The 17408-nt window shown below is 46.0% G+C and overlaps 1 protein-coding gene across 1 annotated transcript in view; it reads left to right on the forward strand.

Moving 5' to 3' along the window:
- Positions 1-17408, forward strand: part of HID1 (HID1 domain containing) — a 220717-nt gene that overhangs the window by 49323 nt on the left and 153986 nt on the right. The window contains exons 2-4 of the mRNA XM_086930796.1: positions 11906-12055; positions 14218-14388; positions 14749-14862. Coding sequence (XP_086786922.1) covers positions 11906-12055; positions 14218-14388; positions 14749-14862 — 435 coding nt within the window. The remainder of the gene's footprint in view (positions 1-11905; positions 12056-14217; positions 14389-14748; positions 14863-17408) is intronic.

Below are 17408 nucleotides of genomic sequence, written 5' to 3' on the forward strand. Positions count from 1 at the left end.
AAATTAGAATAGGGGCTATCATCATTTTAATTGAGTCTAATCAACCCCACCAGGAAAGAAATAACGGGTACCAGACGGAGAACAATTGGTCAATTCGGGACAAAACTGCAGTCATATTTAGTTTAATTGAAGATGAAATGGAATTAGAGAACCAAATGCCGAGGTATTAAATTTTTGAACTATTCCAGGCGAAGCCAGTCGAGGAGAAAAGATGAAGAAGACAGGTTTTAGTGAGGGGAAGAATTTCAGTTTTACCTGAATTAATCTTATAGTCTCTCTAGTTTCTCCTGAAACTAGAGAGAATGAGTCTAATTCAGAAAATAAACGGGGGACAGATACTTCTGGGTCGGAAATAAACAAAAGGATATTATCTGCAAAGCAGAGTTTTTCAATTGATTGTCCCCGTAGGGAACACCAGAAATGGATTTATTGTTATGAATGGAAGACAAAAATGGTTCAAGAGCTAGGACAAAAAGAAGTGGTCATAGGGGACAGCCTTGACGAACACCGTTCTGAAGAGAAAAAGAAGAGGAAAGTTGACCGTTTACAAGCACGGAGGCCTTGGGTGAAGAGTATAACAAGGATATAAGTGATATGAATTTAGGGCCAAAGCCATGCCAACGAAATGAAGCAACCAGAAAAGACCAATCAATCCTGTCAAAATCCTTTTCTGCGTCAACAGAGATAGCGCCTAAAGGAATTGAAAGAGAAGGGGCGTTATTCAAAACGTTAAGAAAAAGGCGAGAATTACCAGAGGTGAGTCTGCCTATAACAAAGCCACATTGCTCCATACCAATGAGATGTGGCATAAAAGGATCTAAATGTAACACAAGTAATTTGGCAAATAATTTATAGTCTACATTACCTAAAGAAATTTGACGGTAAGTTTTTACAAAATTTTGGGTCACGACCATCTTACGGGATAAGACAAATAGTGGCATCCTGAAAAGTACCTTCTGCCTTACCGGAAGAATAGAATGACTGAAAAAGCGTTAAAAGTTTGGACAATAAAAGATCATAGAAATGTAAATAAAACTCAACAGGGAAATCATCAGGGCCGGGAGTTTTACCTTTAGTAAGGGATGACAAAGCTACGGAAAGTTCATGTAATGAAAGATCAAGTTCAAGGTCCGGAAAATTGAGATGAGAATTAGGAGACTTAGGAAGTTTTTCAAAATAGTTTTGAATAAGGGAAGGAGTAGGAGCAGATTCTGTGGCATAGAGCTGTCGATAAAATAATTGAAATTGGTCAAGTATTTCCTTGTCCTTATGTAGGAGAGTATTATCAGAAGAATAAATAGATTCTATAAGAGTACGTTCTTTACCAGATTTAATATAATTAGCCAAGAGTTTTCCTGACTTATTACGACCACCATAATAACGTTCACTACTACGAAGGAGCACTGACGACTCATTATCAGTAGTAAATTTATTACATTCTAATTTTGCTTGCAGAAGATCTGGTGACATATGTTTGTCTGAAGAAGTGTAAAATTTATGCTCCAAAGATTTTATATGTGCTAGAGAGGTTTGTCGTTTCTGAAGATGTTGCTTCTTTTTCCTAGAAACAAAGTCAATATTGAACCCTAGCGCAGTGGCTTTAAAGGACTCCCAGAGGATGTTTGGAGGAGTACTAGGGTCAGAATTAAATAGAAAGAAATTTTTAGTAAAGGAACAAAAGGAGGAAGAGAAGTTAGGATCAGTGAGAAGTATGCTATTGAAGTGCCAACGAGATGGCTTGGGACGCCGCGGAAGCAGGTCAAGATCTGTTACAATTGGGGCATGGTCCGAAATAACTATGAGTTCAATAGAAGAAGATAATACGTTTTGAGAGAGAGGTTGAGAGAGAAAAATATAGTCCAACCGAGAAAAAGATGTGTGAGGAGGAGAAAAGAAGGAGTAGTCCAAAATGTCAGGATGGGCTAGTCGCCAAGAGTCAATAGCCCGCGATTGCAAAATAGTGTCAAGAAATTGTTTGTGAGGTATGAAGCGAACTATGGATTTACGATCAAGGAATGGGTCAACAATCTGGTTACAATCTCCACCCCAAATAAATAATTCATCTTTATGTTGAATACATTTGTTCGTAATTAAAGGCCAAAAAGAACAATCGGGTTGGGTGGGCCATAAATATTAAAAATAGTTAAAGGTATAGAATTAATTAACAGTTTAGTCAGTATCCATCGACCAACATCATAATTTTCTTGTGATAAAACTTTACATTTTAATTTCTTATGGCATAAAATGGCAACTCCATTCTTTTTGTTATTGGAGGGTGAAAATAAAACTGTACCAACCTAACCTCTTTTTAATTTAAGGGATTCAAGTTCGGTAAAGTGAGTTTCTTGAAAAAGGACTATATCAGGGTTATAGGAAACTAAGTGGGAAAGGACTCTCTGCCTTTTTAAAGGACTAATAAAACCTTTTACATTCCAGGAGACAACCCTGAATTTACAAATAGCATAAAATCAATAGGAACAAAAGTACATGAAAATTCATATGTAACATACAGCCGAAAAATGAGAGAAGGAGTAGAAAGAAAGGGAATATAATAGATGTGAAAGAAGAGCAAAAGCAGTAGAAATATGCACATAATCAGTGAAGAAGAAGGACACACTCGCTGTATTAACAGCACAGGGACCATTCTGGTCCAATAGATGTTTACTGAGCAGAATGGCAGTCTCAGATTGTCTTCTAGAAGCTGGGCAGATGCCACTAGCAGAAAGTGTGCATTGCATCTGGTTGAAAATCCAGCCAACCAGGCTGAGCACAGTTTCTATTTTCAAAGAGGAACAAGAGAACATGATTTTTACAGGACATAATACACGAGCCTCGCCCTACGTGTATTTTCCCAGGCAACCATTTCCGGGATCTGCATTCTTGCCTTCTTGCAAAATTATGTGGATTCCCTCAAGGCAGGCTCAGAAGGACACTAAGGAAAGCAGTGGGTCCAAGTTTTCTTCCGGTGCGCAGTATCCAACCTCCATCTCGCAGATGCCAATCTTACCTGAAAGTAAACATTCGACGTCAGCTGACCCCTTCCTCTTTTGTTCTAATGCTCGCAATGATGCGACAGCAATGGCTGCCCATAATATTCAATAATATTACTTAGTTGCCCAAAAATAGAAACGTGAGGTTGCTACCTTTGGTGCCACAAAGACTTCTGCCGAAGTGGAAACATGAAAACACAGGGTAGCTCTTGGAGGCGAAGGACAATAGTGCCAGAAATGTCTTATTACTTACCGGTAATCTTCATTACCCCGATTAGGGTCCTCCCCGTCCCAGTCCTAACAACGTGAGGCAGTCCTGCCTCCACCCAGCCAATCACAACGCCAGTATTCAAAAGTTACATAAGCCCCTCCCACCTACCACCATGCCTGTTATCAACAAGACTCCGACACAAACACAGTGGGAGGGCGGGAGGGTACAGGACTGGGACGGGGAGGACCCTAATCGGGGTAATGAAGATTACCGGTAAGTAATAAGACATTACCCCCTCATGGGTCCTCCCCGTCCCAGTCCTAACAACGTGAGGAACTCACAAGCAGAGAACCAACAAAAAACGCAGGACACCAGGGATCCATGCAGAGTACAAATCAGTAAAGATCAATGAACAGCAACGTCCAAGACGTCAACAGAAAAACAGCCAGCAGAGGCATGCAAAACAACAAGCCAAGAAGGTAGCACAAATACGAGACGGGACAGCGGGTGGCCGCCCAACAAATTCCCGGATAGAAAACTCCTGCCGTCCCAGCCCAGGAAGCAGGCACAGAACGTGTCTAACGACCCAGCACCAGAGACGGAGGAGGCAGACCCAAAGGACCGAAAAGGCAGGCAGACCGCCAAACGCACCCACTGACCAACCCCAGAACCGGAAAACCATATTCCCCAAGCCACACCTCCACAGGAGACAAACAGGGCAGGAGAAAATGGAAAAACACCAGGGAACAAAGGTGGGAAAAACTGGAGAGTCCAGCGAACCACCAAGGAAGGGGGAACAAGGGACCCCCCCAGCAGGCAAAACAGGAAAAACACCTCCAGCTGCCAAAGGAAACGGGAAGAACCCCCAGGCAGAAAGACCGGAACAAGCCACAAACCAACCCAATCCGACAGGAACACCCAACAGGGAAAAGAAACGAGCAGAGCACCCAAAGCACCCAACCGACAAGCAGAGGTGATGGCCAGCAAAATAGGCACAGTAGCTGACAACCAGAACAAGACAGCCACCAGCAAGAGCTCAAAAGGGGGCAACAGCAGACCCCCCCAAAACAGCAGGCAAAAACCCAAGAAGGCACGAGTACAGGAGAGACCGGCCAACGAAGCCGAAAGCCTAGAAGAAACCGACTCTCCAAAGGGGCAAAACCACCAAGGAGGCTCCAGGACCCCGACAAGCACGAACTGCCGCCTACTGAGAAGACAAAGCGGAAGGGGCAAGGCCCTGTAAAAAAATAGTCCTGAGAAAATCCAACACAGAGGTAGGATCCCCCAGCACAGGAACGACCCAATGGGAAGAACACAAAGAGAAAAAAGAACCCCAAAGACGACCACAGCACCCAAGGGCCGAACGCCGACGCGACAACGGGATGCCACGAGCCACCACAGAGGAACAGCCCAAAGACGCCAACCACAGCCGCACAAGAGCCAGGCCGTCAGAAGCAAGTGACATCAGGGCAAAAACCAGCTGTGGACCAAAAAGCGGAGCCGGAGTCAATGAAGTCCGGCCAAACCCGACCCCCGCCAGCAGCAGCAGGAGCAGAAATGAAAGACAGAGAGGTTAACGATACAGACACCTACACACACCCCCTTACATCCCCAGACTATGCAGGAGGAGAAATAGGAGGGAAGGCATACAGAAAGCCCGAAGGCCAAGGAAATGTGCAGGGGCCATGCAATTCCACACCAAATTGAACCAAAAACAGAAAATGCGCCGCTGAAGGAAGCACAGAGGGCACAAAACAGAGGACAGGAGGAAACGGCCCAAGCAGCGTCTACAAACGAAAACGCAGACAGTCCTGAACACAAACTCAAAGCCCACAGAGGAGACACGGCCCAGAGAGAGCTGCGGGAGCCCGAACCACCAGAGGCACAAGACACACCAATGAGCCATAGTGTCGTGGGAACAACATATGGAAGCCAGCAGGAACAGAGACATGCAACTGGTCCCCCCAAGAAGGCCCAAGCAGCAAATAGCCACGGGAAGGCCAGCACGAATCAAAAACTCGGCCGCCACCAAGGACCCCAACGTGGCGCCCAACCCCAAGGACAGGCGTCCAAGGACAACAAGAGGAGAGAAGGGAGCTGAAAACGCACCCCAAACACCAGGTCGGGAGAGCAAAGCCACCAGGCCAAAGTAGGAACCAGAACAGGGGAGAGAGGAACCAGAGCCATGTAACCTGCATGGAAAAGGACCCAAAGAGCCAATCAGAAGAAACACCAAGGACAGGAGGAACAGGCAAACCCAAGGAACCACAGCCGTGGAGGCAGCCACCACCTCCTGGAACCGCAACCAACCCCAAAGGGCAGAAGGGTGACCCAGCAGGACCCACAAAAGAGCCAACAGGGAAGAGAACCGAGCCGGAAGGTGAAAACAACCCCCTGCAAAGTGACGAACAGGCCCCGAGAAACCGAAGTCCCGAACAGGAACCAGAAGGAAAATGGCCAGAACCACAACGAACCCCAGTAACCGGAGCAAGGCAACAACGCCACCATCGCCAGAACAGTCACAAGGAGGGTGGAAGCAGAAACTGGACAAAAGCCACATAGGGAAAAGCCAACAGCACCCCCCAGGTGGTCACCCACCCAGGCATGGACCAGACCTAACCCTGCAGTACAAAGAACAACAGGTGCAAACAGAGCGGAACTGCCAACCAGCAAAAAACCTGCACAGCAGGAGCCAGCTCCGCGGAAAAAACCCGGGGAACAGGAGAGAGGCCGAAATGCAACACCCGAAACAGAGAAAGGAACCCATCCACAGCAAACCGCAGGAACCGCGGACCAGCCAGACGGATGGAACGTGAAAAACAGACAACACCCAAATCCAGGGAAGCCCCAAAAAAATAAAAAATAAAAAACACCCACCAGGAAGAGGGGAATGACAGACCGCAAGGGGAACAACCGACCAGCGGCACCAAGTGGTATAAAGCCCCGGGACACAGAACCGTGCAGAAAGGAACCAACGGGCGCCAGGACCAAGAACAAAGAGGAAGAGGAACCTTGGCCCGCTCCGCCACCGGAACCAGCACAACAGCGCCCAGAGACAAAAAGAGACCGACGCCCAAAGAAGAAGGTAAATGCAACACGGGTCAAAGGACAATGGAGCAACCGTGAAAACAGCCCAAAAAGGGGGACAGCCCGGAAAGGAATCCGGAAACCAAGAGCGAAGACCGACAGGACCCACCAGTCGGAAAGCAGACCAGACCAACAAGCCAGGAACAACGGATCCGAGCCCCCAAAACCGTAACAAAAACAGCAACGGAGACAGGGAACCCACTGCCAGATGAACACCAGGAGTGGGACACAGACCCAAAGAAAAAGAGACGCAACCGCAACCACCAGGTCACAGAGACCCCCCTCCCAGGGCACAACAATACCCAAAACCCTGGACGACCAACACCCAGGGGCAGCCGTAGGCGCAACAGAGGCCGGGAACCAAACGGAACACAGCCTCCCCCACCCCCGACCACGAAAGGGCCGAGAGGAAGACAGAGCACCACCACACAGACTGTCAGTAGAGGGAGCCAAAAAGCCAAGGAGCCACAGAAAAACAGACAGTGGACCAAGAAGCCAGGACCAGGTCAGCCGAGGAGAAGACTCAACCCATCAAACCAAGACAGGAAGGAAGGCCCGCAAACAGCCAAACTCCACACAACCCATGAGAAGGAACAGTGAAGCACAGGCCGAACAAGAGCCAGCACGCACCCCAAAAGAAAAAGCAACACATGGAAATGCAGGAAAGTGAGAGACAAAGTCCGCCAGGCGAAACCACCATCCCAGAAAACGAGGAAAACCCTGCGTATCTGCCGCAAGCCATGCATCAGACAGGATATCCAACAGGACAACATGGAAGGAAAAGGTCAACCACCACAGAGTAAACAAACTGTGCGGAAAACCCCACAGCATCCAGGGATCTAGGGCCACAACCCAGCATCACCCCAAGAAAGACCTATCCACAGGACAACGCAAAGTAGGCCCTGGCAGCGCATACTGGGCAGCCAATACCAACAACTGTGGAAAAGCACAGATTGAAACTATATCAACCCAGGTAATCGGACAGCATAGGCAGGAAGATCTCGTGAACACCAGTAGCCTTTCACAGTATTCAGCGCAGCCCCAGAATCTGCAAAAATGTCATCCACCGGCAGAACCTGGAAACAATGCTGCATGGAAACAGCCCAGGCAGGCACAGGTGAAGACGACCCTTCACACATGGTGAGTGAACCCGAGCAATCGAACCAAACAGAAACTCACCACACAACAAAGGAAGTGCCCAGCAACCTCCAAGCAACACTGCCCCCAATCACCAAATCACACAACGTGAGACCGGTGAAAATTACAATGGGCAGCCCTGTAGTCTCCACCCACAGCCCCAGGTCAAAAGACCATGACCGTGGGGGCCGGACGCTGCACTAGAACCACAGCGCCGGAACGACCCGGGGCCAGGACACCACGGAAACTCCCCGCCCCAGCCCAGCACATGAACGGGGAGAGTCCCTGACCCCAGAACAGGAGCGCAGCTGACCGGGGGACCGGAGCAGCCGCGCAGAGAGAAAAACCCACAGGAAACAATGCAGAAGTAAAAAACTGCAAATGAAATACTCCTGTGAAATTCACACACTAAATAACGCAAAAGCATAAAACTGCAAATGAAACACTCACGGTACCGTCCTGAAGAAAGACAGAAACAGAAACAGGAACCGGGAGCACCAGCGTTCCGACAGCCGTCGGAGCAGAAAAAAAACAGGCATGGTGGTAGGTGGGAGGGGCTTATGTAACTTTTGAATACTGGCGTTGTGATTGGCTGGGTGGAGGCAGGACTGCCTCACGTTGTTAGGACTGGGACGGGGAGGACCCATGAGGGGGTAATGGCGCAGCCTGCACTTTACCTTTAAACAGCACTTTCTGCCTCTAACTGTGACATCGTAACGCTGTAAATATCTAGTGTTGCTGTTTGTAACCCATTGGTGGTCAAAGTATCTTTATTCGGTCAAATGAATGTGACCATAAAAGCACGGAATATAAATTACATTCAAGAACCACAGCAAGGATAAAATAAAACATTACAAATGACAATCAATTTTAAACATCTGATGAAAATCTTCCCATTTTATAATTAAGATGCATAATGTTTCATATCTTCATAGCAGCAACAATATAGCTGAATACAGTGAATCAAATTTCAGGCGAAGCTAAACTTTGCATTTATCCCAGCCCTTCTTTGTAGGATGTAAAGTGCGTGTGAAGAGAACAGGACGTAAAAAAGCGGACTCTTAAGGTACGGTACAAAGTGTAAATAAGTATAAAATGCATGGTGGATTGGGGTGAGACAGTCTCACATGGGCAGCACGGAACAAAGGCAAACCAATTGCATACTAAAGGAAAGGCAACCAAGAAATGGGCCGTATTTAACCTGAACCTGTTGAGATAAAATCTGTGCTCCGGATTGCTGATCAGGTTACGTATGGTTCCATGCCTGAGGTGGTAAGAATTTGCATATTATTAATAACTAAGCCCATGTCTAATCTCATCCTTGTGGGAGTACATTTTTTTACCATATCTTTAGTTCGGGGGCAACACATTCAGGAGAATCAAAAAGGAAACTCAAACCTGGACGATGAAAAGTGTTTTTAACATATGCCAGCCATGGGATGGTGGTCATGTTATCTAAATTTAAGCAATCCTCCAAAACCTGCCTTGGAAACACAGCTTTAGGAGTACTGTAAATGTAAATGTATGTAAATGTATAGGCATTTATATAGCGCACTACTTACCCGGAGGGTCCCAAGGCGCTTCGACCGCTGCGAAACCCTTCCTGGCTTCCCTGAGAGATGGTCCCTTATTGGGTATCTCCAGGGTGAGACCAGGCATCCCCGGCGGTCTGGTGGGGCCGTTAGTGAAGATGAGGCAAGCTAATGCCCAGAGTTGCCGAGTGTGATCGCTGATCAGAGTGGGCACCGAGGCGAGAGAATTATCGAGTCCGCTGACCCTGGTTCAGAAACCTGCCGCGCCGGGAATCGAACCCTGGCCCATTCCAATTTGATCCTCCAAAAAACCCATACTTAGTTCCAAATGCGAGATCAGACTCCGGGTCCTTTTTGGGCATGGCTAAAAGCCTGCACAAAAATGTATTTTCGGCTGTCTGTAATATCCCATGGACGGCATGACCCCAAACTCCAGTCCCGCTACATATACTCCAACTGAGAGGTACTTGCTCTTCTAGAGCTGAATCGTTCTTCTTAATCTGCTTGTGACCCAGCCTTTTAGCAAATCTAACCGAGTGGGGGTCATTTTGCTTCCTCTGAAGGATGGCAGGCTGTGCGAACACATGAGATCAGACTACTTTGGGCTTTCATTTTACAAAGAACATCACAATAATTTATTTTTTTATAAACACATTTTTTTGGGATTTTCTGAAGGGAAGAAAGCAGAAACTAAATATAAGGCACATAGAGAATGAGGCATCGAAGTACAATCCTATCCCAGAGTTAGGAGTACCAGATACATTGTTTTAAGGTATGCAAGAGTGGAAATCCATTTACATGTAGCGTAAGACAGTATGAAATACCGTGGTAGAAAAATCTGGTCCGGCGCTGCTGATGGGAGTAAGGCAACAGTGCAGTAATCATAGACTGTGTGTATCTTTTGCAGAGGTATATCAACAAACAACTCTCCCCTCACCAACCAACCGGTGTGCTCCCAGTATCAGACAATAACAGAAGAGAAAAGAGGGGGAATTCCTATCTGGACTACGTTGTGCAACAATGGTAGCTGGCATGGCGTGTAAACTCTAGTGTGCAATGTCCGAGAGATGGGCAGGTGTGTTCTGGTATTGTTGCCTCCTCGCAGCTCTTGTACCGAAGTTCACCTGGAGCGTAATTCTGTATGTGGCCTGGGACCGCCTTAAAGCCCAGGCATGTCTCCCTGTGGGTCATCTATGTGCAGGTGGAATTAGTCTGCATCTAGCGCTTTGAAAGACTCCAGTAGCAGATCCCAGGACATTGCAATGGGCACCTTTCACAGGCCGCAACGTTCCTGTCTGCGTAGCGCCCCGCTTTCAGCAAGTCCCCACTGCTCCATCTCCTCCCTCCAGGGTGGAATGCAGGCGGAAGCGCTGACTTCCAGTGCCTAGTTATAAGGCGTTTCGCCAAAATGAGCGCCAGATCACCAAATTTTGCCTGCACTTTGTAAATCTTAGGAGTGACGTGAATACAGGCCCAGCAGGCAGCCCTCTGCCGTGGTCCATGAGTGTCCCCAACCACCTCCCACAGTGTGACGGCTATCTGTGTCCAGTAGGTGGAGAGGGCAGGACATGACCATATCATGTGCAAGAGGTCAGCATCTTGTTCAGTAGATCTCAGGCAGTACGCTGCCACGACCAGAAACATCTTGTGTAGTCGATGTGGTGTGAGGTACGCTCTTAGAGTTATCATATATTGAATACATTTGAACTGGATAAGCGAGAAGGGAGGCCCATTCTTTGTTGGTCAGAACCCTGCCCATGTCCCACTAAATCCATAAAGAAGTTAGAGGTGGGGGTATGTGTCCCCGTATACCTCAGTACATCCACCGTGTCAAGTGCCTACCAGTGCCCATCCGGTGTACCAAGTGCACCCGTTTGTGTGTTGATGGTTCGGCCCCGTCAGGAGCCCAACCTCACTCAATAGATGGTAGTAGACTAACATGCACTAAAAATAGTGTGATGGGGAGCCCCTGCTCGTGCACAAAATCGGCATGGGTGAGTGGAGTGCCGTATCCGAATAGTGCACCAACAGTTGATATCTCAGCACGCTCCCACCTGGAGAGTTGTCGCTGTATCAGTATCCCGGCAGAAGTGGGGAGTCCCAGGAGCGGAATGTTGGGTGCGTATGGTAAACATCACAATAAATGAGGGAATTGTACATCCTGTTGTGAAATGTTGAAGGTCTGTGTTCCAATATCCGAGGTAAAAATACTAAGAAAAAAGAAAATTAATGCATCTTAATTTGGTTTAATTACCTGTTTTTCTTAGAAGAGTTGGAGAGGTTTGCTTTTTAATTTATTCTGTTCTCTTGAGGAGACTCCCACACCTCCAGACACACCCTTACCTTGCTCACATCTAAAAATCCAAAGTCCTAAATTCAATATTATACATCGGGTTATTTTTTTCCTGTGATCTCTTGACATGTAGGGGCCTGAGTGAAAGTCTGTGTTTAGCTTGAAGGTGATCCGGTCAGTGAGTGGAAGCCTGTGTAGAGGTTTCAGCATTCGACGAATGATGTCCGAAGCTTTCTTTACATCTATCTGTATGGATGCCTTGAGCTAGCCCACCTGCTTGGAGCCCAGAGTCTGAAGTCTGAGTCACACGCACCTTTCTACGCATTAGTCTTTCTTCTGTATGCAAACTTTTTTAAAATCCAATGTATGTCACTTTGTAGCGTTTTATCTTGCGAGGAATTTCCCCAAGGTGGGCGCGTATGCTTGCAAATAATGTGTATTCCTAGACAGAAGTTTGACGCTGAAACCTTTTTCTACAGCGAACGAACATTCTCTCTGTTACTCTTGATAATGATCGATTTTCTCTACTTGAAATCCATGCATAGGTGTTTGGAATATTATGTTGGGGTATGAGGGTATCCACTTATGCTACCACTTTCACTCTCCTGATGTAGCGGGAACCTCTCATTTGTTGTTTTGTTCTGTCTATTTGCAGCCGGTGGAGGCCACTGATGATGCCTTTTGGGACCAGTTCTGGGCAGACACGGCTACCTCAGTTCAGGATGTCTTTGCCTTGGTTCCAGCAGCCGAAATACGGGCGGTGAGGGAAGAATCCCCTTCTAACCTGGCCACACTCTGCTACAAGGTACGTAATGTTCACCCTCTGTGTCCTTTTTGCTATATTGAGGTTTAAGTCATGCCCCCTTTTCTGCTCCCCATTGACAAGTCTTTAATCGAAGGATCACACTATTCTCTCCTACACACCAGGATGCAACTTGAACCGACACTCTGCTACAGCATAGCTCACAACTTATCACTGAATACAGTGCAATGCAATGCATCGAAGTGCTGCTTTATTAGCATGTGTAGATGCACTCGTATAGCTACTGTAGTTTCACCGATTAGGGTTTGCCTGGTCCCCAGTCCTTAATTTGTAAAATAAATAGTGCGAGTGCACTAAACTCTGTTTAGAAGCTGCAGAAGATTCAACTTTTAATCCACCTACAGACACTCCCTGCCCCTTTATCTCAATCTTAGACGTTTCTGCATTTTCTCTTTGTGAATTTTGTTCCATTTTTTTCTTCCTCCGTCCTAACAGTCTCTTCAATATAGACTTAAAGAAGACTGGTCCTTATACTTCGGCCGTAGCACGCACCACATGCTATAGAATGCAACAAGGAGTCTACAGGCCTTAGACTACGAGGCTGTTCCCAAGGGGTATCCAGACAATTCTTATGATATGTTTGTGCTGACTGACTACCTGTGGGTGACATGGTATTTACGTGCAGGAAATTCTGGACTCCTCCATACCGCATAAATGGCAGGTCTTTTTTCCTGCACTTATCTTCTGAGAAGGCTGAGCGATTAGCAGTGCTCCGTGGCTCTCTGGATGGTTTGTCTTGTTCTTATCCAATGGCCTTACCCCACGGTTTTAAAGAAAGTTTGTCTACACACACAGGAAGCAGTACATGCAATTTTCTCATTTCTTTGATTTTGGTCTCTGTCTTTGCCTTGGGATAATGTTGGGTTGCCACAGCAGTATGAGTAGTAAGCCATCGCCATCTAGACACCATGAAGTGGCCCAAGTTTCTTCCTGTACGCTGCCTGCAAAGTCATCATAGAGCCAGGCACCTCTTGTGGGTTCTCTTTCATCTGCGTGTTTATAAAGAATTTACTCTCAAACAGTAAACCAGTCAAACCCAGTCATGCTACTTATTTAGATTTAGTAAAACCAGAACACCACTGATTTAACTGCAACGATTTTATCTCTGTCAGTTATCATGTGCAGACCTGTAGGCCATAAATCTTCTGAGAAGAATAACCTCTCATCCCAGCTCTTTATAGTTTTCTCTTTTCACCAAAGTTTCTGGCTTTCTTTGATCTGTTATGTCATGCACCAGGATATCCCTGCGGGGTTGAGCGTGCGCTTTAGAAATCCCCATTAACATAACATCGTGCCCTGTTGTTTTTGTAACCTAGATGAACACACGACGTAACCATAGCTGGCAGGATCCTTTGTTGTCAAACCACTGCCCCTCCACCATATTTTACTACTACTGTCCATTTATTCCACTGCTACTAATTCAGGAGAGTGAACCTTTTTTTCTTTTTATAAACGATTTTTTATTAGTACTTGACCAACTGAATCAAAATAACTAACAGCAGTTGAAGCCCCCCTCATTAATCAAATCGCGTACAATTCTCTTAATCCAGTATACCTCCACACCACACTGACAAGGGGTTCCAGATAGCAATCTTCTCCTTTTAGCACAATTCTCAAGAATAGTAACATCATGAGCAATTTCCAAATACCAAACCACTGTTCTAGAAATAGGTAAGGATTTTCGATAGAAATAATGGCTCTTGGTCAGTCATATGCTTCAATATTACCTCACACATTTGGACTAGAGCGATGAGTCTGGTTATTCATGTATCATATTTCCCTGCAAACACTTCATTACACAGCAATCTAGTTTATCTCCTGCTTTAAACCTCTATATATGCTAAAAAGGCCCCGTATGTATTTGGGTCTAGACTTTGCTGGATCAACTTTGCTGGATCAAAATCCAGAATTCCTCTAACTGTTCTCGATAGTATGAATCATCTTTTTTGTAGGAGGCAAACTCCTTCTGCGGTACATTGCTCCTCATCGTTCAACCCTTAATCTCATCATTGTTGTTAACTTGCATACACTGAAATGTAACAGTAAGTATTGTAACAGAGCTGTTTGGGGGTAGAATGCTGAGACGGTTGCACATGCAACGAAATAATCCCCTGCTCACGCCTTCTCTTCCATCTCTCACGCAGGCTGTGGAGAAACTGGTGCAGGGGGCAGAGAGTGGCTGCCACTCGGAGAAGGAGCAGCAGATCGTTCTGAACTGCACGCGGCTGCTCACCCGCATCCTACCCTACATCTTTGAAGATCCTGATTGGAGAGGCTTCTTTTGGTCAACTGTCCCAGGGGCAGGGCGTGGAGCAGTATGTGTTGACTTTATTTATCAGCACTGCTTTTTGTGTTTTAAGTCACATATTTTGAAAGCTTCTAGTTATTTTGAGTGCTGGTGAATTAGTGGTGGAATGAGGAGGTGTGTTTACTTACAAAGCTCTAGGAGAATGTGGAGAAGGTTGGTGCTGGCTGTTCTGCTCAGTGTCTGGCTGTTCTGCTTAGGGCCTGGCATAAGGACAAGGAGGCAATTTTTTGTTGAGATGTTGGCTGCATGTGGTAATAGTTATGTGCTGGATTGGTCTGGAAGAGTGCAGTGTAAATGATTTCTTCTGATGGTGTTTTTGCTACTGCCTAGTTTCTGTATATTCTTATCTTCTGGTTTCACTTTACAGAGTGATGAAGATGAGGACAATTCTCGACCGCTCGCAGAGTCCTTGCTGCTGGCTGCGGCTGACTTGCTTTTCTGCCCTGACTTCACAGTCCAGAGCCACAGGAAAAGCAGTGTGGTAAGTTCCCAAAGAAGACCTGCTGTCTTGTATTTTTCTTTTTGTATTTCACCTCTAATCTGATGGTGTCCTTGCTGCATGTGTGCTGTGAGCCACAAGAGGTGAACTTGTATGCCAGATAGCCATGGTTAAGGCGTCGCAGATAAGGGCCTATTTTTACTTGTTGGCCTCAGTAGACACCTGGATCCCATACATAGCATGCTCAGTTGATCGGGCTGTGAATTTGCTTTGGCCATTTTTTAAACTAGGCTCTGCTTTATAGAAGCCACTTTAAAAATGCACAATTCAGTGAGCCAAGCTTACATCAGCCTAATTTGCTTACATACTAGCATGCCACGTCAATGTGGCATTGTGTTTAGCCACTTTGTAAAAGTGGCATTGTGTCATGTGCTAGGCTTATAGTATTTCCTAGCATTTATTTATTATTCAGCTAGTCTTTGTGATGTGTTTTGGTCAGGGGTGTGTGAATTGTTTTCGCTTGCTTATGACTGTGTATTTATTAATCCTACCAAGAAGGTAGGAAGGCTAGAACTGGCGGTCGCATGTTCTCGTACAACGCCCCCAGACTGTGGAACTCCCTCCCACTTTTTCTGAGGCAAGAACACAACCACCTTAAATTTCGGAAACAACTTAAAACCTGGCTCTTCCCTTAGCCACCTCTCCCTTGCTTCCTCCCCCTTGCTGGATCTATGGTCACTAGCGCTGGGATGCCCTAGGGTAGCTACGCGCTCTACAAATCCCAATCAAATCAAATCAAATCAAGGACTCATATTTTTCCAAACTCCAAACTAATTGATCTAACTCCACCACCCCTCGTACATTTTAGTTGGATATTTTGTGTCACTTGATGGGCAACCTCAGACTTGCATTCCCTAATATTATTGACTAAGCTATACGCCTGGGTCTCTGGCCTAAAGCATCAGAAGGCATGGAGAGCAACAGTTAACTCCATGTGGCGTGAGTTACATGATGGCTAAATCACCTCCATTTGTCAGCCTACCTGACGTAGCAGCTAGTATGTTGATGTGCAGACTAAAGAGATGGAAAGTCTGGCTACGAACTACACCAACATGAATTACCTCTTTGAGTGGTTACTGGTGGCAGCCTGATGACACATCACCCATAGACTGACTCGTTTAGAAAGGAAAGTGTAATGGTTAAAAGTTCATATGTGAGGAGGCTTCATTCCATAAGAAAGTATTTAATGTTACACTGGTTGAAAGACAGAGCCATCCTGCCAGGCCCGACAGCAAGCACCAACTGTCAAAACCCCGGCAACTTCATTACATCATGATGGAATGCAATGACCTCATAATGAACTGCAGTCTCAGCCTAGCTGAGACTGCCTAAGCTCATTAAATACATTACAACACATCCCCCTCCCTTACCTATTGCAAAGACCTGTTGCAATACCGTAATGAAGTTACAGTGACTGTGCAAAACAAACAAATAAGAATAAAACAACATAGGAAAATAACCAGCCAAGGGCAAGCGAAGGGAAAAACATTAAACTAAACCGGCTGGGAGTATTTCACGAATCCTCTCATGTGTAGAGGACCTGCAAGAAACAAGTAAGATTATTCGCAAACATATTCATTTAAGTAGGCAGGAGACCTTCTTGCTCCTATCTCCCTCTCAGCCTGAGGCATAGAACTTGAACCATCTCCCCTCCTTTCAATTGGTTCTTCACAACCCTCCACCTGATTTCCAAATTGCTGGCCATTAGCCCCTAGTTGTGATTTCAAAAATTCATTGTCTTTCATCAGCAACCAAGGCGAACAAGTGCCACACACACAAAGTCTTACTTGCTCATGTTCAATAACACAACCTTTCTTCTGGTAGCGAGCAACACGCCTTAGGTTCCATGTCTGTCCGTTATCTAATTTGACCCAATTACCACCCACAGTCTTTACAGTGAACGCCCCCTGAATCTTCTCAGAAATCCACTACCATCACCAGGCTTCACCTTCACCAAGTCACCCACCTCAATCATGTGTTTTTCCAGATCCTCCATCCTCAGACCTTCCTCCACACCTATAATGTTGCCATCCATGTAGGCACCAATTTGATTCCAGCTGTTCTCCCCCTCATCATCTCAAATGGGCATATTCCTGTGTCACTACTCGGAGTCGTACTGTACGCCCAAAGCATGTCTTTGACATCATCCTGCATTTGCAACGCTGAACTGTACCCCAATTGCATAGTACCCTTCACCATTCGGTTAATCCGTTCATGCATCGATTTCCTTGTGGATTGTATAGGGAGGTACAGACGTGTTTAATACCAAGACCGTCTGGAAATCTTTTCATCTGCATTGATGTAAATTGTGTACCATTATCCGTCAGTAGTACCGGAGAAATCCCCGCCCTTCTGAAAATCTCCCCTAACACCATAATGGTATCAGATGTGGTAATCCCTTTCATGAATACAACTTCCACCCATTTTGATTTTGCATCACACAAAACAGCTGCAAATTTCTCTTGTTCTGGTAAGAAATTGAAGGGTCCAATGAAATCGACACAATTTACCCCACACATTCTTTACTT

Source organism: Lissotriton vulgaris, chromosome 7 (genome assembly GCF_964263255.1).
Source record: "Lissotriton vulgaris chromosome 7, aLisVul1.2, whole genome shotgun sequence".
NCBI classification, from domain to species: Eukaryota; Metazoa; Chordata; class Amphibia; order Caudata; family Salamandridae; genus Lissotriton; species Lissotriton vulgaris.